Here is a 24,868-nt window from a genome sequence, read left to right as displayed (position 1 = left end):
GGTTGAAGAGGAAGAGTAGTTATGTGTCAATGATACCAAAGTGAGTTGGTTTTGAGGGGGGGAGGATGTGAGGAAATACGGTTGTTTTGTGTCTCTGACAGAGAGTGAGGGGTAGGAGGGGCGATTCTATGTGTTATGTGTCTCTGACAGAGAGTAGGGGGTAGGAGGAGGGGCGATGCTATGTGTTATGTGTCTCTGACAGAAACTTGGGGGTAGGAGAGGGGTGGGGGGATGCTATGTGTTACGTGTCTCTTGTGCTGAGATGAGCAGGGTGAAAAAACACATTCAATGTTCTATTATTTAAATCATTATATTCTCTTAAATCAAAGGAGTTTGGTTGATCATTTCCCTGGGTATGTCTTTGGTATAAAATTGACTGAAAGTGAAAGTTCTTCTGCCCACAGTAGGTTACTGCCGAATTTTACAGACAAATTTATTTTTCCTTACACAAGGACAGAAGGTAGTAGGCCTATACAGTGCCTCTTGCATTGGTTTGTTGGTTCATGCTAAATAGTAACAGTAATAATAGCACAATTGTTTCCTTGCTACCAACCTGTTTTAGTCTATTTTGTAACTTCCACATTGTACCACTTTGTTGTTAGGAATGTATGAATGCTCTTTTTTGGAAAGTCAAGAAAGTTATAAGAAAAGTTATGAAACCTGAATTGCATCCCCAGGGATAAAAATCTAGTTGTTTGACTGAACTGAACTGATTTTCTTTGATGTAACATCTCAATGGTCCTACATTATTGCTCCCTCTAACCTGGGGTTTGAATGCTTATCTTTTTTAGATAAGAGACCTGTGAAGGGACTGCTGTGCCTGTCGGGTGATGTGAAATCGGAAATTCAAGAAAGAAGTTAATGAGGAAACTCACCCCCGTCTTGTGATATATTTGTGTGAGAATTCAAGAGAACCGACTTTCACCCTGATGATCCTCCTGTTTTGGCATTTGGGAAAAGGCCTTTGCTTGGGAAGCATGTTTCCAGATCTGGCCAGTTCTCTGATCAAGTCAGGGCTCTCTGTTTTTTTATATTGTTTTGTTTGTTTTGCCTTTCAACGAATCCCGATCGGGTTTGCATCGAGTCTGACTTTTACTCAAATTCTGTTTCATAAATTATGTGAAATACACATTTTCATTTGCGTTTATTTTCAGCATTAGCTGGGCTTATCGTTAAAAAATGTCATGAAAATACACATTTTCATATCCGTTTATTTGTGTGTATTTGCAGTACTGGTTTATTTACCAGGGTCGGTTTGTAACATCTTAATCTACTGGGTTTCTGTAGACTCCCAGTTTTTCCCCTCCAATTTTTGGGGGAGGATTTTTTAAAAGGAAAACTCCTGTTTGTTGTCTCGGATTGGTCGACAGGTCTGTGTATAAACTATAGGCCTATGTACTTGTGTGAGTAGTTGCTCTTTTTTTCTTTCTTCTTTTGTTGTCTTTTACATTTACTGTTGCCCCTCGTGCTGTACTGTCAGGTTGTCCGAATAGAAACGGATCATTGGTGCTTCACCTATTGTTTGTCTCAAGTTTCTGTCTTGGTCTCTAGCAAATACCAGACTACCGTACTTCTTATTTGCTTCAAATGACATTATGAGAGAAATTTGAATTCGAATTCAGAGAGCATTGCAGACATTCTTTTTTTTCTTTATATTTGCAGTAGACGTAGGAGGGTAAAGTAAAGGTAATGCTTGTGTTCTGTGATGTCTTTTTTTTGTATGGATAAACTTGATTTATTATATAATAATAAACCAAAGTATTTGTCTGTAGAGCACTTACTGTGGAAATTGGTTATTCTCTTGGTATTGCCTGATTGGATTTATGATGTATTTTTGACCATTGTTTTCTGTAGCATACTTTATGCAATGTTATTCAGAATGGAATATTATGAAATGTTGCTGGAAAACAAGAATAAAGAAGTTATATAAATAAATGAAATGTTTTTAAAATTTTGTGAGACAGAACATTAGCACTAACAGACAATGGGTGGTTGGTGGGTGTTCTGGTGTGGTTTGCTTCTTCTTTCCTATCAAACATCTATCGTCCTTATCTCCCTTTCTTCTTTTTTATGTTTCTCTCTTGTAACACCTCTAATTTTCTGGTGCTCTCATGACCTTATGCAGTTGCGAGTGCTGTAAAACCTCTACGAAAACTAAAAAAACTAACTGACAATTTAACATATTGTTGGCCATCTGTTCAGATGACCTAAGTCCAAAATTTAGCATTTTTAAAAAGTTGCTGACTTTTAATCTGTGGTATCAGTTTAACTTTAAGAAATATTTTGTTGAAATTCAATTTCTAACTGTTGAAAAAAGCAAGAAAAGACGCATTATGTGAGCACAATTTTAAAAGAATGAAACAGTTTTTCCTCTTCTGAAAGATTTTGCATTCCGGGCTAAGAAGAGTAATTGAACAATTTGCCAATAGAAAAGAAAGAGCAGATCACACAAGAACACCCACCAATCATCGACATACAGTAGTCTCCTGCTAAACGCACGTCATACAAAAGCACGCTCCGCTCAAACTCACGCTTTCCACATACGACGGGTTTTTACTCTATATAATTAAGATGTACAAACGCACAGTCACTCCCTCTAAACGCACGCTCCGATCCGCGAAACACGCTGACAGATAAAGTTTCACAAGAGGAAATTTTCGCGGCTGCCTACACAGCTTGCATAAGGCAAGCCTAGAAAACCGGATATATGACTATGAGACTGCCACTCACGCCGAACAAAGAGTGTCGGACTTCATTTTCACACCCAACTTTCCACAGAAGGATGATCGATGTTTTGATAGGAAAGAAGAAGTAAACCATACCAGAGTGCCTGCCAACCACCCACTAACAAATTATGATGCAGTTTTTGAAAAACAATCACATGAAGTAATAGTAATATACACAGAAACTTTCCAATCTTTTTTGCTGCTTACATAGAAGTAGAAGGCCATAGCAAATGACTGTTTTGCACATACCTTTATTCATCAATGTACACAAGAAAGTGTATTGAAAATATTCATAACTTTACACCATAATATACCAAGTATTGATACTGAAAGTTCTTGTTTCTTAAAGAAATATTTTATTTTTAAAAATGCATACAAACATACAATGCAAAATACCAGTGTTACAATAAAGACTGCATCAGTAAAATTCTAATCAGTATGCAAATATATGGGCATACATTAGCAGTTATCACACACACATCTGTACACTAGCTTAATTAACTAAAATGTTTCAATTTAGTGAGTTCGAAATAATTAAACAGTGTGGAATGCATACAGTGAAGGAAAGATCTTCTTCTTAATAGTAGTCCTGGGACGTAAGATCCCAACCACTGTCAGTGTCCACAAAAAAGAAAATGTGTTTAGCATTCATGTAGTAATGTGGATCCCTCACTGCTCTGAACTATATTATTCCATCCATCATCATCATCATCACTGCCTTCCTTACCCTGCATCGGGGTATTGGCCCCGAATTAACACTTTCCACTTTTCCCTTTCCTAGGCTGGCCTCTTGATATTTAACATTATTCCACATCTTCCCACTTTTTTTTGTCTATCATTCTTTGCCACTCTTCTCCAGGTTCCACGTGGCCTTATACTACTGTGGGTTTCAATCCAACACTTTCTTTGTTGTACAGATGCCTGGCTTCCACAGAGTATGTCCAATCCATCACCACTGCTTTTTTTCCCATCTAATCTCAGACAAAATTCAACCTGTGCTTTAAGGAAAAAAAAAAGAAGCAAAAAGCAGAGCTACAGTGGCCAAGCCAGCTAATTTCAAATTGGGACAGTATTTGAGCAAACATCGCAATGTACTCCATCACTGCACGGCGGCATATATTGTGAAAATATGAAACGAATGAACAGACAATAATTTTCAAAATCAAATTAACGTTTCAAGACCCCCACAGAGACTCAAGCCACCCAAGGAACACTGGGCAAGCAGCATGCAAGGATAAAGGGTTTAATGAACCAACACTATTTTGACCACTTTCCTATTCACGGAAAAATGTCAAGAACAAACATTTTTCTCTAAACAACTTCAGACTGTCATTGCAACACTTTGCAAAGCGATCAGCCAAATCATGTTGCTTTAGAATCTTAACATAATTAAGTATATGAAGCATATGGTAAAGAAATCATCAACCAATTACGTTTATGATTATGATGGTGTATACAGAACACGTTGCCCATGCTATTCAGAAACAGAAATGAACAAGCAATTTTGCTTTGTGAACACGAAATTGTTGAATTGTAGGTACATCGTAAAACTTCTACTTCTAGTCCTAAAAAAACCCTCCAAAAGTTAAGTCTTCTGCTGAATTTCACAAACCTAAGAAATCACTAGAATGCAGAAAAAATCTACGACAGACTGAAATCTACGAAAGACAGAACGCGAGCCCCCCCCCCCCCCTTTTTTTAACACTACTGCTCACTTCATTCACTAAACAAGAACAGCTTGTTCAGGCTGGCTAGCATAGCACTTCCACACACACCACACAAGTTCCCTCTCACACTTTAGAAGAACTCTCCACAGACAGTGACGCACCAAACAGAAGAAACAATCACACAAACGATTCATATTTTCTTTCTGCATAAGGCGCTCAAGATTAAACCCAGCGAAATTTTTGCACAATGAAAACAATACAACAGTTGGGCAAGGATAACTCAAACATATTGGGGATTGGCAAACTCGTTTGACGCATAGTTCGGGTTAACGGGTAACTAAACATTAAAGAGATATCAGTCGGGGATTGGCAAATTGTACAAGTACAAGCTATCCGTGATTTTGAATTTTTTGTATTCTGTATTCGTGCTATCTGTGCCCAACTGTATGAGTCTTCGACCCGCTGTTCAGGTTAACCAAGCCCAGAATTTTGAATTTTAAAAAAATGTTTGCACTTTCTTAACCTGAGGCACTGTGGTATCAATTGCATGTGCTCTAGGTATATTTTTTTTGAAAATTCAAATTCTAAATGTTGAAAAAAAAAAGCAAGAGAAAACATACATAATTTGGGTAGTTTTTAAAAGACAGACAATTTTTCTTCTCTCTCCTGAAGAATTTTGCTTTCTGGGTTTTTAGATCAATTGAACATGTTACTAATAAAGTGCATCTAACAGACAAGAAACATAAGATGAGAACTGGTTGGAGCCTGAACCATCGTGGGGACATACAAACACACGTTGTTCATTTCTCTCTTGCCACTACATCCCTCGTGTACTATAGTCCTATACTATAAAGCACCAGTATGTCAGGATGACATTCGTTTATTCATTCGGTCAACAAACAGGTATCATCAGTTTTTCAAACACAAACATTTGCATCAAGCTTTTCCTCTCCAAATTTGTTAACTCATAACTGGGCAATTGTCACCTCACTACAAGGTCTATTTAACCAAACAAATAAAAGTTCATTGTTTAGTTAGATCTAGTGATGGCGATTGAAGGCCAGAAGGTAAGTTTGAATCGTGTATTATTTTTTAAAATTGTCAAGAAACTGATCAACAAAAATCAAAGCAAACACGTAAATTTAAAAAAAAAAAAAATTAAAAAAACCCAGATTGGTACAAACAGTACTAATTTGGAGTCAATCTTATCCTTAAAAACCACAAACAGGCACATCTGTGCAAAAACATACATTCAATTCACATTTTTGTCATGTGGTCATTACAATTTACAAAAAAAACAGTACGGTTTTGTGAAACGCGAACAAGCCCACAACATTTCCACCCAAGAACCACACAATCTTCTCCTTCCATTTTTTTGTTGTTGCAGACAGCGTCCAACTAAACACAGGTACCACATCCTTGACGCTGCTTCAAAAGCTCAGTATATATTTGAAATAAGCCAACAAGTATGTTATCGTATTGTGCAACACAAAACATTTCTTTAACTACAGTCAGTATGTACAGCATTACATGAGAAAATCACGAACAGAGCGGACAAATGCATACCTTTTGCTGGAATCAAGCTCTCTACTGCAAGCAAGGAAAACAAAAGTCAAACAACAATGAAATTAATTACAAGAAATATATTTGAAACATTAGGTTTTTTGTTTTTTTTCCTTCTGGTGTGTTTGACACCTCGATCCGACATACTTAGTCTCACAGTGAGGAAATGGTGTACCATGTACAAGTTGGACAACGACATACATAATAACACACGTACACACACACACACACATTATACACATGCGCGCACACGCACACTCACACATACATACACAAGCACACTATACAGAGAATCTTTTGAGTGACCTTATTCAAAACACTGTACAGGACACAATTGTGAGGCAGCGTGGTGGAATCAGGCTGTCGTCAAAATAATGAAATCAAAGAAAACAGCAGTTTTCTCCCCGCTTAGCAATTTTTATCAAATTTTTGTTTTTCGGCTCAACACCTTTTATGTCCATTTACAAACACATTCCTTAGAGGATTTCACCGAAAAACGTTGATTAAAGGCACAAAAATATAAATTTAGTTTTTATGGACTCTCCAGCTTTGGAATTTACCTAGCTTTGACAGCCATTTTCTCACTAATTTTACCTCTTAAACCAGGTGACCCCCACCTCCTTCAATCCAAAATATCTCCACTTTTATTGAAGATAGATGGATATTTTTTCTTCATCCAAACAAAGACAAATGAACAAGCTTTAAGATGATACCAATAACTCAAAGCCCAAAAATTGACGAGAGCCTGATTCCACCACGCTGCCTCACAATTGTGACGATACTGGGACACGGTACAAAAACGAACCCTTACCTTCCACCTCTAATCAGTTACACAAGTGACGAGAGGAGCTATACAGGACGAGAGTCAAACCCCAGTCCTCCACCACAGTTACACAACAGGCCGGGGTTCTACAGGACAGAATTGAACCCTAAACCTTCTGTCTGCCTCAGTCACGTTTCAGAACTGGAGTTACACAAAGCAGAGTCAAACGCTCAAAGGCTATTTGTGTGATTCGCCGGAACATGCAGCCTCATCGCTAGATCTGACCCTGTGTGGTTTTATGCACCACGCATAATTTAGCAAAATTTGATCTTTTTCCCCCCATAATTTCTGATTATTTTCCTTTATCATTCTTTGTTAAAATTAACAGAATTGCATAATTTCACATTTTTGGGCTCGGTTTGCATAATTTCAGAATTTTTTGTGTGCATAACATGACGGAGACAGCCAGATTGAGCCCCCTTGTGATACTTTTTCTTGTTTCCCTCACCTCTAAAAGGTTACACAAAAGGAATTACGTTATAGAAACTAAGACAGAGTGCCGTGTAAATTCCATTCTCGGTCAGTTTGTTTGTTTGAGTGAACAGAAGCACATCGACGCAATAGAAGGGTCAGTTAGTACTGGAGAAAAAGGGAAACAACAGAGGGAATATAAAGAAGTAGGACCTATCCATGGTACCCTCCAAGCAGCTGCTCTCTAAGAGTGAGTGGAGAAGAAATAAATAAAGTCTCCGAGCAAAGCAACGTGTCAACACGACATAACCCGCTAAAGCCCAGTGCCACTTGCTCAAATGGGATGGGAACTATTGTGCCCCAAATTATACCATAATCTTCTTTGTTTCGCCTTTTTTTTTGTGTGTAAAGAGAAGCACATTGACTCAACAATGGTCATTCAGTGCTGGGAAAAAGTAAGACAATAGACAGAAACAACAGAGGGGAAAGTAAAGAAGTGCGTAGGACCTACCAGAGGCGCCTTCCAACCACCCGTTCACAAACACGATAATCCTCTTTCTCAGATGTTGGGCCTGGGGTAGACATTGACGATCACGGTACCCCACAAATACAATAATACATACACATAAACATAATACGTTACTCTCGCATTCCCTTGAGCATCTCATAACCTTAGCTTTCTCCTTGCTGTACACCCACAGTTGAACTATTTCTGTACAAAGTCACCAGAACTTGTTAGAATATTTCTGTACATAGCCACACCAATGTAGAAAAGTACAGTAGAGTCTGCTTAAACGGAAACCTACGGGTCTGCTGAGTTTTCTTCAATTCAGCTGAGTTTTACTGTTTAAACGGGATGCCCAAATAGAAGAACCATAAAAAAAAGGGAGTGGGAATTTTTGGGTTTTTTTTGTGTTCCAGCTGTTTTCAGTCATATTAACCATGTTTGTTCCAGTGGACTCCACTGTAAGACAGAGACTGAGAACTGTTCTACTTTTGAATCTTGCATCAGTAAAGAATTTGAGAGACTACAAATATACAAACTGTCAAATCAAAATCAAAGATATCAATAAATGTCAAATCAGATGAAAACCTTTAGGTCATTTACTAAAAAACAGTTCTGTTTTTTTCAAAAGGAAAAACATGCATTGATGAAAAGACTCTAAACAGTGATATACAGGGACATATACATACACAAGAGGGAGAGAGAGAGAGAGAGAGAGAGAGAGAGAGAGAGAGAGAGAGAAAGAGAGAGAGAGCAAAAGGCAGGTTAAAAAAAGAGAAAAAGTCAGAGAGAAAAAAAAAATGACAGACTGGCCAAGCGGCAAAACAAGGAGAAAGAGAAAGACTGGAACACAGGTGCGACTAGTAGTTGTAGCAAAAGCAGTAACGTGTTGTTACAATAACGGGGATCCGAAGCGACAGAGTGACCGAAAAGACGAGAGAGAGAGAGAGAGGAAGAGAGAGAGAGCAGCTCCATCACACCAGTGGCGGCAGTCCGGCCTTTTCACGACACTTCTGGATAGTGGCTCGAAGAATAAACTGTTTTCGAGATAATTCTCGCACCCGCTGAAAAACAGAATTTGAAAAAGAATCAAAACTGATGTAAGATTTTAAATAAAGTTCAAATTGTACATGAAAGCTACCTTTTTTTTTGGGGGGGGGGGTCCAGTGTCCTGATTTTAGTGCCCAGATTTGCAAGTTATGTAAAAATGTGACATGGTACAAAGTGTTATGCTTCACGGAAAACCAAACAAGCCAATGGGGAATTGTTTGGTCAATGATGATGATGACCATGACAGTGATATTGATAATGATGATGATATTGATGATGATGACTATGACCGTGAAGGATGCTTATTGTTGAGGAGAAAAGTGGTTGTTTTTTTGGTTTTTTTGGACAGGTAGATGTCTTGGACAGTATCATCATAATATGGAAAAATAATGAAAGTGGAAGCGGAATGTGGTTATTTGTACAGGTGATTGTCTTGGACATGCTGTCAGTAAAGCAAGTTTGAGTATGGTCAGTCTGTCGGTCCAAAAAGAAATATTAAGGAGGGCTAAACTGACCAAAAAATTCCTTGAAGAATCAATCTAGGCCTTAAGTTTGGAGATTTAGATAAAAATATGAAGCAAAAGTAGAAAATGGGCAGTGAATTTCAAAGAGTGAAAATGAGAGTTAATGCGAGCAGAATAAAGAAGAGGAATTTAGCAAATGTGAAATTATTCATCCCTGAAAAAGTAGTTCTCTTTAACTGTAAAGAATTCATCTAGTGTGCCAGATCTCAGTTCAGTAGCCGAGCAGAAATAGGAAGCAACATTCTATGGCTATGAAAAACAACATCCTATGCTGGTGAAAAGCAACATTTTATGATTACAAAAAGACAATGGACAAAAAAGAAAAGTTGGATGAGAGGGAAGAAATTTCAGCATACTCCATGCTAATGAAGAATTTGCCGGTCCATGAAAGTGCCTGCAAATTTTTGTGCCCAAATGAAAGAACAGTCAACATGTTACAGTGGCAAGATACTAGAGTATTTTTTAGTTGGGCGGGAAGGAAAGCTGTATTCACTTCTGTGACTTTGGCCTTTTCTTCACAGGAGGAGGAAGAAGATATGATCAGCCAGCTGTTCAGACATACTAAGCCCCAATATATCTTTTAATATCTTTTCATTTCATTGCAGTTTCTTAATCTGAGGTATCAGATGCATGAGCTTGAGAGGCATACTATTAAAATTCTGATTGTAAACTTTGAAAAAAGCAAGAAAAGATACATTTTATTTAGGTACAATAGTTAAAAGAATGAAACGCTTTTTTCTCTCTCCAGAAAAAATTCTCTTTCCGGGATTAGAACACTTGAACAGCTTACAAACAATATAATTTGTTGGACTTACCTTTAAGAACGATTCCAGTTCAATCACATTTTTCCTCAGACCTTCCCCCAGGTAATAAATAGCATCTTCTATTGCTTGCTCTTCAGCAAAGGCATCCACTAACCTGTAAGAAAGAGAAACGACAACAATTTAGGACGGAATGTCTTTTGTTTTAGAAAGAATTTTAAAACACTTGCAACACAATTAGGTCATATAAGTGCCAAAGATTAGCGATGGTACAAGAGAGTAAAAACACAAAAAAGAAGGAGGACAGATCAGATAAAGACAATAGATGTTTGATAGGAAAGAAGGAGCAAACCACATCAGAGCACCTGCCAGCCAGCCACCCCAAACATCTGGAACAGCCGACATATTTAGCACAATATGTTAGAGTTGTTACAGAGGGGTCAGCATCACTGTTCTCTATACTGTATTATTAGGGGATAAGTTACTGACCTCCTTCCCATCAAGAAGAAATGCAATCCTTTACAAAGAGAAAAGAAACCAAAACCTTGTATGCTGAAATATACAATGGACATATTCATCGTTGTGTATCATCTCAAATTTCTATCCCTTCTTCTTAGAACTTTCCTCTGGACCATATATACAGAAACGGCCCACAAAATGTGCATCTTACAATGTATTAAACATGAAGAAAAACTGCATTACTACAAAACCCTGAAGTTTTGAGCACTTCCATATTGTACAGATATATTTTATGGGTTTGAACTTTTCTACAGCCTGAGAGTACAGACCCAAAACAGACAAGCTCTATACGTTTCACAATCTATATCATTACCCAAGCAGACCTGATAGCATTCTGAAACAATCTCATCTTCTGTAAGTGCTGTACAATGCAGAATTATCACTCAATACATTTCATGGGTTTGGGGTTTGATCTTTTCTACAGCCTGAGAGTACAGACCCAAAACAGACAACTGTCCTCTCACTCTGGGATAACATTTCCCCCAGGGCTTAAAATACATCACAGTCAACTGTTCAAGGAGCCCAGACAACATTTCTTGGGGACTTAATGTAGATATATCACGCCTTGTGGCGTCGGTGGCCTAGTGGTTAGGCTCTCGGACTCGCAACCGTAAGGTCGTGGGTTCGAATCCTGTCAGGGGCCCGACGTTGTGTTCTTGGGAAAGGCACTTTGCACAAATTTTCCTCACTTCACCCAGGTGGAAATGGGTACCCGGCTATGGACAGTGAACGATCTTGTCAGTTTGATAGTGTTTGAGCGCATGAAAACCGCAGCTTGCACTGTATGCTTCCGTGGAAGCAGAGAATGTTTCTGAGTGTTCTCAGAGGGTCTGCTGGGGTAATAATAGTTGTAAAGCGCATAGAGCATGCTCTTGAGCATGGATATACGTTATATAAATGCAGTTATTATTATTATTACTCTGTAGCTCTGCCTATAGGCTGGGAGGCTGTATCCTGCTCAGCCCAGAGTAGCTCCGATGGGCGGGGCTCAAGAAGCCCGCCTCCTTAACGACCAAAATTGTGTTGGGGGGCATAAAACGATCAGCAAATTAACTGAGCCGGATGACTTACTGTCTGTACAAAGGTGTTGTGGTGACCACAGCTTCATCAATGTCCACCTCTTCATTGCTTTCCATCTTCTGCACCGCCTCTTTCACTTCCGTGTCCTTCTCTCTCAGCAAGCGTATATTACGGTCAATTTCATTCTGTGAAAGAAGGCAAAATTTTAGTTGGTTAACATCCTCAAGACAAACGGAATTCACAGGCTTAATTAATAAAACCTAAGCAAATGCCCCAGTGGCTACAGTGATCCACACAGGTATACATCAGTTTCTCATCTAAACGCTACGAAAGCGAATAAAACTTTGTACAAAGCTTCTCTAAGGGAAGTTATTTTCCTTTTTCTGTTTTTTCCCGTTCTTTGTCTTGAGTCTAAGCACATGTTGTGAAAGTGTCAGTCCATCCGAAATGTAAAAATAAAAAATCAAATCCGTCAAAATATGGAAATCAATTCCAGGGTTAACAAGTTAATGCCTAACCCATCAATGTTTCTGACAGTGCAAGATTGTAAAGAAACAATTTCTTACACCATCCCCCAATAAAGTAGACATACTTAGATTTTTTATTTTTTTTAGTAGAGGGTTTTACGGTGCTCGCAACTGCATAAGGTCATATGAGTGCCAAGGGGTGGGTGTCAACAGAGAAGTCCTTACAGGGAATCGGACACTCTGCTCACCTCTCTAGCTTCAACAGCACAAGGTCTGCTTCGACTATCAAGGCACCCCGGATATAGCGGGTCACAAGAGTGTGACAAACATACAAAAGAAGTAGAGGAAAATGACAATAGTGAGGATTAGGAAAGAAAAAGCAGCAGTTCCCTGTTGCAGATCAGGCACAGTTATGAGCGTGACATGATGAATCAGCCCATTTATAATTCTACTGTGCTTGAACGAGAAATGTCCCCCCTCTTGGGAATGGCCTAAAGACACTACAGTCAGTGGCACTGCCCTAAGAGGATCATCTATTTCATGGAGCCTAACATAACTTTAGCAAAATCCTAACCGAGCGTGTTACAAATAATAATTTGTCCAACAGAGTGTAATAAATTGGTACAACTGAAAGTGTCATAAATTAGCATAACCGAGAGTAATAAATTGGTACAACTGAATGTGTCATAAATCAGAGCAACTGCATGTCATAAATTGGTACAACTGAGAGCGTTTTATAAATTAGTATGGCACTAGCGGGATCCAGACTGGTTTCCTGCCTCCATAAAGAAGCTGGAATATTCCAAACAGATAATGAAAAAAGAGGGATAAACTATCTTGAATCACTGCACCATGACAGCAGTGTGCTCTCCTCCCCTTCTCCATCCTCCCCCATACATTCTCTCTTCCCCCCCCCCCCAACCACCACGCCACCTCAACTGTACCAAGTAGTCAAGTAGCAAATATAGACCAGAAAGACAAACTTAAATTGTGCTATCGCAGGTAAAACAAAGCCAAAAAAATTAAAAAACAAAACGTGCCAGCACTTACCTTCTCTTTTTCCAGATCAGAGATAATGGTCTCTAGCTTCTGCTTGCCTTGAGTCAAATCTTTCTGCGTCTTTGTCAGTACATCCATCTCAGCCTGAAAATTTGTCAGTTAAAATACTTGACTGCAAGACTTGCTGTATGGTAACAACCTGAGAATGCTTTTTGTCTTTTTGGTTAAAGAGTAATACCTCACCAGTCGATCAGCCCAGCTAAACTGTCAGAAAAATGTGGGCAGGGTACGAAAAATTAAAATTTGGCAACACACCCAACCCCACAGAAACCTATATCTTATCTTATCCAGACAAACTTGTTCATTCCGTATACGAAGCACATAGGGCTTGTACCTAGGCCCCCCCCAAAAAAAATCTGGTGACTTGCAGGATTGTGTTATTCATCATTCATAACAAATCATAACAATTTCAAACACTAAAGTAATAATAATAACGGTATTTATATAGCGCACATCCACTATGCAGCGTGCTCTATTCGCTTTACAACTATTACTATGTCATCAGACTCTTGAACACGACAAATAAATATTCCCTGCTTCCCGGGAAGCATACAGTGCAAGCTGCTGATAAGACGCCGTAACTAAAACACTGACAAACTGACTAGATCTGATCCCCTTCCACCCTTTCTCCAGATAAAGCAGGGAGACAACTTAAGTCAGAAAGCAACAAACCTGAGCTTGGGCAAACGTCTCCCGTAATCTTCTCTTCATCTTGTCCTCTACGGCAGACAGGAGGGAGGCACGGATGTCGTCTTCCGTTACAGTGCCGCCCGGGGTCAGTTGGGACAGGCCGTTGCTGTTGCCTGGGGAACCAGTAGTTGAGTTATAATGAAAATAATAACAATAACAATAATAATAACAATAATAATGATATTAATAATAACAATAATAAAGGGAAATTATATTGCGCCTAATCCAAGATGGCCGAAAACGCTATACAATGCAGAAATGTCGCTTAACTTGACTGACGAATCAAAGGACACAAAATGCACATTTTGAGACCATTTAACAACACACACACTACTCCAGGGCCAATTAAATTCTTGCATACAAAATTCACTGGGAGAGGATAGTGTTGAACAAAAATGCCTTTAGACTTTTCTTAAACCCTCGGAATTAGGAATTAAGAGGAATTTAGTTTAGTCTGGTAAGAGTTTTACAAAGCTCGCCCGTGCATAAGGTCATATGAGCTCCCAGGACTTACGTTGGTTGTATTTATGTTCATTCACAGCACAGCTTGGTTTTACTTCAGGGTTGATTTCTATGAATTCATTATTTTGACGAGCATCTGATTTCACCACACCTTCTCACATAGTGTTATACATCTTGCATCAAGACTATTTCTTTATAAAGTGCAATATGACAAGCAAAAAGAGATTAAAATACAGTGAAGTCCGCTTAAGTCAAACACAGTTAATCCGCAAACAGCAGTAAACTGAAACAAAACTAAATCCCCCATAATTTTTGTCCTCCTTTATTTCAGCAACCTCTAAACCCAAATCCTGGCTGCATCGAAGAAAATCTGGAGGTCCAGCAATTGACTCCATTGCATAAATAAATTTTAAGCATTAGATAAATCCGGATAGTTTCAGAAATCCGGATTTCCCCGATTTATCCCGGGAACACTGGCACTTCTGAATCCATCTCAACAAGAAAGGCCTGGGCCCAAACTTACCAACGTTGTTAGCGGTCGGGTAGGGAGGCTGAGCCTGGTACTGGGAGGGTGGGTAGCCCCCCCCTGAGCCAGGATAGGGCGGCCCCGGCGGCTGTTGCGATGGCATGTGGCTGGGGTAGGGGGTGTTGGCGGAGGCCGGGGGGTACACCGGGGGGTACGAGTTGTTCTGCGAGGTGGGCGGGTAAGCTGGGTACGGGGGGTTGCCTCCGCCGCCCCCGCTCGGGTAGCTGCTGGGTGTGGAGTAGGGCGGGTACCCGGGGTAGCTGGGGCCTCCCACGCCGCCCGCTGGTGGGTAGGGCGGCATCCCCGGCATAGGCATTCCACCTGCTGGTGTGAGGAAAACAAAAAAAGGAAAAATTGTTTCAGCACTGCCAGCTGCCAATTTGTTTATTTTTTTGTTTGTGTTTGTGTTTTACTGCCCTCGCAACCGCATAAGGTCATAGGAGTGAGGGACACACCGAACATTTTCAGTTATTGGGAAATTTTGAATTTTGCCCCAGTGGCGGCTGAAGCCTACTCTTATCAATTTTGGACCACCAAGGGATCTTTAACGTGTGCAACTTGCACATGGGACCTCCGAGACTTATTGCCCCTGTCCAAGAAGGCTAGGTGTAGATCTATCCTACCAGAAGATCAGGGGTGTGGCTGAATCAGAAACACAGCAGTAAAAGGGAGCCAAGGAGAAGCAGTAAACAGGCTGCAGAAAGAGTCAGGAGCCCAGAGGATGGGGCAAAGGAGGTGAGTAGGTGGGGGCAGAAAGTGGAGACGAAAACAGACGACATAACAATTTTAGAGAGCAAGAAAGGATGCGAAAGGAGAACAGAATTTTCTGTTGCTATCCAAATTTGAACCCGGGACCTATTGAATGAGAGGTGAATATCTTGACCTCTAGGCCAAAAGAGCCCCCATCACCAATTTTAAAAGAGGAAACATTCATTATTTCAGCTCTGCCTACCGCCAATGTCCCATTTTGGCTAAATTCAAGGTCATTTTCAGATATTTTGGCCAAAAATCAGGTAGTAACACCGACAAAGAAGGGGGAAAAGAGTGACAAGCTATCACAGTACAAGTTGTTACCACCCAGCAGAGCTTGCTTCAAGTAATATTATGAATTGTATCTTGTGAGAGCGAATATGATGTGTAAATGTGTGATGGCGCGCACACATATGTATGTGTGTGTTAAAAGTGTTTGTATTTTTATTTACCACAGTCATTTTTTTTTTTTTTTTTTACTGAGGAGTAAACTGACAAACACAGAAGAGAGGAGTAAATTAACAGACTCGGAGTAGAGGAGTAAATTAACAGATTCAGAAAAGCAATGGTAATTAACAGACACAATTTCACTCCTCATTAGTTTGAATACATTGAATCAGATCTTCCCCCATTGGGAAACTCGCTACAGTATTTTTATTTTCTGGTCCTAGATCCAAATATGATCAAATGTCAAATTATTGTTGAATATTCTCTTTGTCTTCGAAAGTGTTCTCAGTTTCCCATTGCTATCCTTGCACCACTTTATTGGACTCTACACTCGACAGAAAAAACTTTGCAGTTCGAATTTAAAAAACTTAACTCTATGTAAAGCTGGATTGAATTGACATTCACAAAAAAGTTTTAGTGAGAATTTAGTGAAAATGTTTACATCTCTTCCCACATAAGAATCAAACTCACATCTTATGTCTGTGACTGCAGAGTGCCTAACCGCTTCACCACAGACGATGGTTATGAGACCACGTCATGTCAAAGACGGACATACAGACGTTCTACGCAGGAGGAAACGTAAGTGTGTTGTTTTTTTAAAATGCTCCCATTGAAACAATTTAGATAATGAAACACTGGGGGGAGTGCTGCTAACTTCAAAATGGAACAGACCTGGATTGCTGGGATACGGTGTTTGGCCGGGATAGGTCAAAGGCTGATTAGAAGACCTTTGATTGGCCGACCTGGAAAATACCGGGCATTCTTCGCCAAAGGTGAAGGTCAGAATCTGCACCAATCCCAAGAGATCAGAGGTTGGCTGTGGACAAGTAGAGAGAAATCACATGCTAATACGTGACAGTATATCTGGTACAAGTCTTCATGGAGCCCATACAAGAACACTCATTGCAAAAGTTAAAAGAGTAAACATACAGCTAGTAATTCATACTTTTAAGTACAGAGCAGTGGATGGTTGGCGGGTGCTACCATGTGGACTGCTCCTTCTTTCCTATCATACAACTACCATCTTTATCTCTCCTTCTTCATTTCTTCAAATGTTACTCTCTAGTAACACCTCAAATCTTCAACATTTAAATGGCCTATTTGTGTTGTAAGTGCTTAAAGATTTTACTCATTTTTTTTTCTCTTCAGGTACAATGAAAGAAGTACTCACAAGAGTGTAGATTAAGTCTCAAAGTATTCAGATATCTTTGCACTTATCCAGTCTACCAGCATTCCCTCTTCTCCTCTCAAGTTTTCTTAGACAGTCCCGCACCTGCTCTTTGAATATCCCAAACTACAGGATCTCCAATGGCAATTTCTTCCTCCCGTCCCTACCATAGACAATACCTTATACTTACATTGCAGCAAAGAACAAATGTTGGAGACCTCCACCTTTTTCTTAACATGCCAATGAGCTGAAGGGCACATGTGCAAAGGCGATTGGATTAACAACAACAACAACAGTTTTCTGGTGCCAGTTTATTTGAAGGTCTACTGTGATATTTCTGGTTTCGTTGAAGGTCTACTGAGACGATTCTGATACAGGCTTGGGCATAAAATCATGTTTTGGTGGTTGTAGCTTGTTGGGAAAGGAGGGTGGGGGGTGGGGGTGGGTGGTTGCCCTTTGAATTCTTCTAAAAAGTCCTGTCTGGTCACTTGTTGTCGCGACTAACTTGTAAATCCTAATCTTTACAACCTACAAATTTTAAAAAATCTAAATGACACCTCAAAACGAAGCGACCCATCCACTCACACACCTCAATTGTACATGTCACCATCTTTGATCTACATGCCCCCAGCGCTGTTATCACCGTGGTCAGTCAGGCAAAACTTATGGTACACCGCCGTAGGCCAGTAGACCCTCAACTAAAGAGACGTCAATTTTTCTTACATGTCTCCAGTCTCTGATAACAGGCATGTCCACTTTGCCGTTGGCGTCGACATACTGGCCAGGTTTGATCTGCATGGAAGCTGTCGGTTTGACAAACACCATAGGCGGGTTGTACGGGTGTGTGTCCAACACCCAAATGGAGATTGGAATGTTGTACACATTCCCTGTGAATAGAAAAAAAATGCATTTTTAATCAAAGGAGTAAAAGAATACCTTAACAAACAACATACATGGAAAAACCTCACTCCTTCAACTGTCCCAGGAAACTTTGGTCAGCTAAAATGCGAGTGAGACATTTCTTGTAAAAAGCTCACAAATAAATGTCTTATATTCACATATCGTCACTCATAACAATAGAAAGAGGAAGAAAAAAAACCCCAGTTGGCCAATTTTTATTTATTATAGTAGAGGGTTTTACGGCACTCGCAATTGCATAAGGTCAAATGAGCGCCAAGGGGTGGGTGTCTACAGAGAAGTCTTTACAGGGAATCAGACCCACTCTGCCCACCTCTCTAGCTTCAACAGCACAAGGTCTGCTCCAACTATCAAGGGACCCCGGAAATAGGAGGTCACAAGAGAGTGACAAACATACAAAAGAAGTAGAGGAAAATGACTATAGTAAGGATTAGGAAAGAAAAAGCAGCAGTTCCCTGTTGTAGATCAGGCACAGTTATGAGCGTGACATGAATCAGCCCATTTTCTACTGCACTTGAATGAGAAATGTCCCCCCTTTGGGAATGGCCTAAAGACACTACAGTCAGTGCCCTGTTGGCCAAGGAAAGAAAAACAGCACCAGTAAGTATTGTAACTGTACTTATCTTATCCCTGCCAGACCGGTTTTCAAAACACGTAAAGGTTACTACTATGAATGAATAGAATCATTTATAACAAAATAGCCGAGTACCCAGCTTTGCTCGGGGTCGACGCCTTGGCGTCACTGCTCCTACTGGTCTATGCCGCGGAGGCATTTTACATCTACATAGCTGTCTAGCCTTTCAGTCACACCTGGCTTCTAGATCTATATTGCTTTAGATTAGGTCTGCGCTGATTAACACCTCTTTTGATCTACATTGCTTTAGTGTATTGTTGTCTTGCCCTTCACAATCACAATATACAGGTTTCGCCTTACACCATCACAAAAAAACACTAAGAAAATAATAATCCACGAAAGGGCTGCTACACTGTAAAAGGAACACATCGACGTCCTCAAAATTACAGAGGCAGTGTCTATAGCTTGTTCACATTCCTCTGACAGCCTTAAAAACAATTCTAGCTCATTGACAAATTTACCTATGCCAACAAAACTTTGCATGGCACTTCTACAGGCTAGCGACAAAATAAAAATTAAAAAAATAAATCTTGACCCAGTAATAAAAAAGCTTTTCTCTTTGGGCCCTTTATTAAAAACAACTCTTTAGATGATACAGAGGATCACGTCTCCACGTACTACAGGTGAGTCTCGAAAATTTCTCACACCATCTCTTGAATCGTGTTTCTTAGGCGAACGTTAAAGAGCAGTAATGAACTTCCGTTGTGAAGGAGAGCTACGCAGATTTGTTTCATTTCCCATTCACAAAAGCCAAAGAAGGACGGGAACTTTTGTCAAATACATTTGTCTAAATTCAGGAAAAGAATAAATAAAAAATCCGGCTCCATCATGGGGACTGGGGACCTATCAATCTTTTTGCAGGTACTTGCAAACTTTCAACTCTGCAGCTGTAGAAGTTTTATGGGAAAAGTGATACATGTGTTTCCAAGTTGCCAAATATGTTTATAGATAAATTGCTGGATCAGCTGACAGCAGCCAATGCAAAAAACAAAAACTTGAGAATCAAAATAAGAAAGCCCCACTTACCCCGATAGTTCACAGGTATTGTCCCTTCCAGGTGAACCAGCTCCCTCTGGGTGCCATCATTGAACACTGAAAACAATTTTTAAATATCATGTGTCCATTCATTAAAAAAACATGCAGAAGAAGAGCAAAAAACACTAGTTTGTCTCAGTACGTGTTTTACACTAATTTCAACACAAATAGGTCATAAAAGTGCCCGAGATAAGAGGTATTACAAGAGAGTAACATACTACTTTTTAATTTTTTTTATTTAGTAGAGGTTTTACGGTGCTCGCACCTGCATAAGGTCATATGAGCGCCAAGGGGTGGATGTCAACAACAGAGAAGTCTTTACAGGGAATTGGGCTTACTCTGCTCACCTCTCTAGCTTCAACAGCACAAAGTCTGTTTCGACTTTCAAGGCACCCCGGAAAGAGAAGGTCACAAGAGTGTGACAAACATACAAAAGAAGTAGAGGAAAATGACGATAGTAAGGGTTAGAAACGAAAAAGTAGCAGTTCCCTGTTGTAGTTCAGGCACAGTTATGAGTATAACATTGTTGAATCAGCCCATTTACAATTCTGCAGTGCAGTGCATAAGAACGAGAAATGTCCCCCCTTTGGGAATGGCCTAAAGACGCTTCAGTCAGTGGCACGGCCATGGGGAGGGGGGGGGGGGGGGGGGTTAAAAGAAAGAGGAGAGCTAAGGAGAATAGATGTTTGATAGACAGGCAAGGAGGAGCAAACCACCCACGGGCACTACCTGAGGCTAATTTTCACAATATGGCAAAAATCTAGACTATCACACAAAATTGACCAACCAAGTTGTAAATGGACTCTGCCCTCATTCTACTGACCACCACTGTAGCAATGTCAATGAAAAATTGATTTTCCGTTTTAGCCCTCTTTTATTTGGAACTTCTAAGAAAGGATTTTCTATTCTAAGCATTTGAGGCTTTTTTGACTTAAAGAATCGGTTCAATAATAAAAAAGTTTTGAATTGTAAAGTGCGGCAAAACATGGATGACCCACATATGGGAAAATACTCCTAAAAAGTGGACCACGTAACAACAGATTTTGTAAGAAAATTGACATCTCAGTAATTAATTGGGAGCATTTGAAAGAAACTTGGCTACTCAATGTGTTCTCGAGTGGAGAAATCATTTCTGCTGACATGATTTACCATTCTGTAGTTATTTTGTTGTAATTAAAATACTCGCGTACATATTACAATTTAGAGAAAGAGGGGTGCAGCGATAACAGCATTTTATTTTTGCATCATAACACAATATGGGATCTTTAAGAATATGTGGGCAGCGTGACTAAATAATGGCAAAAATTTCTTTGATGACTTTAGACCATGCCAACCATAAAATTAATATAATTCAATAATCTGACATGCTGTAAATTGAAAACCTTTCTTTCTTCTGTTGAGATGTGAACACTCCCACTGTGTTTCAGGGGAACAGAGAAAAACAACTGGATGGGTGCCCCCACCATTGCCCTATTTCAAATGACCAATGAACGGACTTGGAATAATCCAGCAGGGATTTGTAGGTCACATACATTTGCAGAGGGAGTGCAGGGAAAATGGCTGGTCTCCGTGTCAAGGCACTTGGGACAGGGGGGTAGTGATATATTTATGATAAATTCTTAACTGCTACTTGACATAGAAAACTTCCAAATATGAGGACACTAGAGGAAAGATAGATCTCTTGCTTTCTCGACGTTGAAAATCAAGTTCCATATGAGTTATAGTAGGGGGTGAAAAAAAACCCTGAACTTCTGAAACTTTCACAATGCAAATGTCCAAATAGATCATACACCCTATAGATATGTGTAATTTAAATATCTGGCTCGTTTATTCTCATACCCTTCACATTCAATAGTAAACATGAGCAGGTATCAATATGGTCTGCTAAGGCATACTTAACAAAGTTCGTACAATACGAGAGGAACTAAAATTATGCATTTAAAAATGAAAGATGCATTTATATTCACTTTTGAAGTTATATACAGCTATTTTCATTCATAAGACATGGGTTTGCCCACCTCTATTCACTCCTCCTCTTTGCAGAGGTTGGGTTGGAGGGCCTGTCTTCTTTGATCTTCTTCTTTTTGAGGTTGTGCTCTAGGATAGACCTCTGCTTGCTAATTGTGACTATTTTTGAAGCAAGATCGTTTAAACTATGTTTTGTTACCTTTGGCAAAGGAACTTGAGTGTTCATTCTCTGAGCCTTTTTCTCATCTGCAGCTAACTCTAATCTCCATGAATGTATTTAGTGATACACCAGTCCCATTTAAATTTGTTTTCCACCACTGGCTCTTCTTTATCAATATACCTGTCTGGAATACCACAACTGATTACTATTTCAGCTTTAATTGGCAAGCAACCTTACCCATTAATTTTAATTTTTTTTTGGCCTCAGGCTTGTTGCCTGGTAGTTTCAGTGTCATATAGCTTCAGGCTCATTGCTTTTTGACTCCTTGCTGGTGGAAAATAATTTTAAATCTGGAAGTTTTCTGTTTTGTTTTGTTTTTTTCTTTTTTTTGGGGGGGGGGGGGGGGGGGGGCCGGATATCCATTTTTGGGGGGTCCTGTTATAGTTTACAGAATACCCGATACGAAAGTGTTTCTGACACCAAAAATATAGGATAATTTATGTGTACAAATTTCAATAGACTTCAACGTCCACATGATCAAAATGTAAGTATTTGCCTCATTTTCTGATAGGTTGCTAAGTTTCATTCATATTGGTCCAGACATAGAGCCAACAGAGTTTCTTTTTGGGGGAGTAAGTGTTTTACGGCGCTCGCAACCGCATAATCATATGAAAAAGTTAGTCACCTACATTCCGATCAAGTCCAAAAATACACCCGAAAACAGGGACCAAAATTTCACCACGAACGCCAGCCCAATTGCCATTGCTAACCACTGGCTTTTAAACCTACGAGGCAAAGGTGAAGAGTAATCAGAAAAAAAGCTAATGAGTAAATATAATTAAACCTGTTCGAACAGCCACTTGTCCAAACGACTATTAGATTTCCAACCCTTTCTCTTTTATGCTGTTCAAATTTTATATAAAGACTACCCAAGACATCCAAGCGTCTAAGACAATCACTTTCCTCCTTAACCCTATCCGTACGTCGTGTTTTACTATTGTATCAATGTACGTGGGAAACTCTGTGCCACCACTTTCCAGAGGATATTTATTCGTTTTCCCGTCCGCACGCTTTGCATAGCAGTCTGTCAAAATGATTTTTTGAGAAATACTGAAAGTTTCAAAGAGATTCACACTAGAAGTAGTCTAAAATGTGAAGAATGCAACCCATGAGGTACAAAATGACCCCAGGCGTACGGATAGGGTTAAAAATGATGAGAACAATTTCGACTGTACTCATCAAATTTGTCATCCTTTCATCTGTTTTCCAAAGACTCATGTTCAACCAGTTCTATTTTGACTAACAGTAAGACAGACAACCTCCAAAAGTGTCCAGTAACATCGTCAGTCTTGTTCACTTGACAACTTGTTAGACAGTCAAAAGTTGCAATGCATCCCCTCTGGACATCATTTCTCAATTTATAATCAAAAGTAAAAAACTTTTAATTTCGAGTTAAAGAGCTTACCAAATGGTTCAAGACTGGGTCTTAAATCTCTGTATGCTTTGATGGTATTGATGATTTCTGTCTTTGTGTCCACAGGGTGTTTGTACTGAAATGAAAAACAAATTTAGAGAGATATGATAAGTCTGTTCAAAGGATTTTCAACTGACAGTAAAAAGAGCAAGTATTAGAAGTTTTTTTGTTTTTTTAGTAGAGGTTTTACAGCGCTCGCAACTGCATTAGATGAAATGAGCGCCAGAAGATTAGAGGTGTTACAAGGGAGTACAGTAACAAACATAAAAAAGAAGGAGGGGAGATAAAGACGATAGATGTTTGATAGGAAAGAAGGAGCAAACCACACCAGACAGCCTGCCAACCACCTATTTAGCAAAGTTTAAGACTTTAAAAAAACTAGTGAGAATCTCTTTCAGAATGTCTGGTACCTCCAAAAATAATCCTTAAAGCCGTTCTGTCAATAATAGGTTCTAGTATGGGGTGCCCATTGGGGGATCTGGTGTGGTCAGGGAGGTTTGCTAGCCAGATTGAGGGCGCAAAGCTGCGGCTATCGTGGCACAAGCCCGAGCCGATCGCACCCGACTCGCCACCTAAAAAACAAATAGGTTGGTTTTCGGGCAACCAGTAGGGCGATTGCCCTCGACCCGACCCCATCCCTAATGGGCACCCCGTAAAAGGAAGAGAAAGATTAGATCTAGAAGATTAAATTAGAAGCAGAGATTTTATGATCATCATACACTGACTGTTACTTTATTGTTGTTTAATTTGCTGACTCGCAAGATTCGTCTAGATCTATATAAAATCAAACAGGATGATGTAGCATACATGGATTTACTCTCTGTTTTTAGAGCGTACACTGAATTTTGGACACAGATTAGATGATTAGATCTAACTAACAAGACTGTAGATTAGATCTAGAGAAACAAACTTGGCTGACTGTTACTTACTGTTGTTTAGGCTAATTTGCTGACTCACTATAGATTCTTCTAGATCTATAGGGCCTATAAAATCAAACAGGACGATGTAGGGCTCTCTTCGGGAGAAGTGGTCCCGCCCAAATTCCATAGACATTTATACATTATGTACACAATCGGAAACAAAACCGTAGGTAGCCTTTAAAAAAAGGCCGGCTCTATTTCTCCGAACGCTTGGGAAAATAAACTTGAACTCTATTTCTCCGAACGGTTCCGTTCTCAAGATTTTTTGGTTACTTGCGGATGGAGTGGCCTGTGTGTGTGTGTGTGTGTGTGTGTGTGTGTGTGTGTGAGAGAGAGAGAGAGAGAGAGAGAGAGAGAGAGAGAGAGAGAGACAGAGAGACAGAGAGGGGAGAGGGGGTGGGGACGGCGGGAGAGGGGGTGGTGGTGGAGGAGACTTTGTGAACACTAGGGAAACAAATACACAAATTATACATTACTTTACTTGAAACGGGAATATAATGGATATGAAGTGGAATTCCTCTTTTTCTTTTCCTTCTGCCCCTATCCTCACTTTCCAAATCCACTTCTCCTCATGTTTAATTATTCTTCTTTCCCCAAATTATTAATCCCCTCTCCCCTCTA

General features: G+C 39.7%; 2 protein-coding genes across 2 annotated transcripts in view; one reads left to right on the top strand and one right to left on the bottom strand.

Annotated features, from left to right (window-relative positions):
- Positions 1–1,935, top strand: part of LOC101860649 (histidine triad nucleotide-binding protein 1) — a gene marked incomplete in the record, with an annotated part of 15,956 nt that extends 14,021 nt beyond the window's left edge. Inside the window, 1 exon segment of the mRNA XM_005097157.3 lies at positions 792–1,935.
- Positions 1,936–8,447: 6,512 nt separating this feature from the next.
- The window catches only part of LOC101856261 (tumor susceptibility gene 101 protein), a 22,058-nt gene continuing 5,637 nt past the window's right edge, over positions 8,448–24,868 (bottom strand). Inside the window, exons 2-11 of the mRNA XM_005097137.3 lie at positions 23,319–23,403; positions 19,717–19,782; positions 17,862–18,025; positions 16,643–16,787; positions 14,771–15,097; positions 13,768–13,898; positions 13,087–13,179; positions 11,621–11,754; positions 10,085–10,187; positions 8,448–8,759 (exon numbers count right to left, since the gene is read on the bottom strand). Of these exons, the coding sequence (XP_005097194.1) occupies positions 8,670–8,759; positions 10,085–10,187; positions 11,621–11,754; positions 13,087–13,179; positions 13,768–13,898; positions 14,771–15,097; positions 16,643–16,787; positions 17,862–18,025; positions 19,717–19,782; positions 23,319–23,403 (1,338 nt within the window). The 3' untranslated portion in view covers positions 8,448–8,669. The remainder of the gene's footprint in view (positions 8,760–10,084; positions 10,188–11,620; positions 11,755–13,086; positions 13,180–13,767; positions 13,899–14,770; positions 15,098–16,642; positions 16,788–17,861; positions 18,026–19,716; positions 19,783–23,318; positions 23,404–24,868) is intronic.

The sequence above is a fragment of the Aplysia californica genome, unplaced genomic scaffold, assembly GCF_000002075.1.
Source record: "Aplysia californica isolate F4 #8 unplaced genomic scaffold, AplCal3.0 scaffold00147, whole genome shotgun sequence".
Lineage (NCBI taxonomy): Eukaryota > Metazoa > Mollusca > Gastropoda > Aplysiida > Aplysiidae > Aplysia > Aplysia californica.
This window is presented reverse-complemented; position numbering and strand designations above follow the sequence as displayed.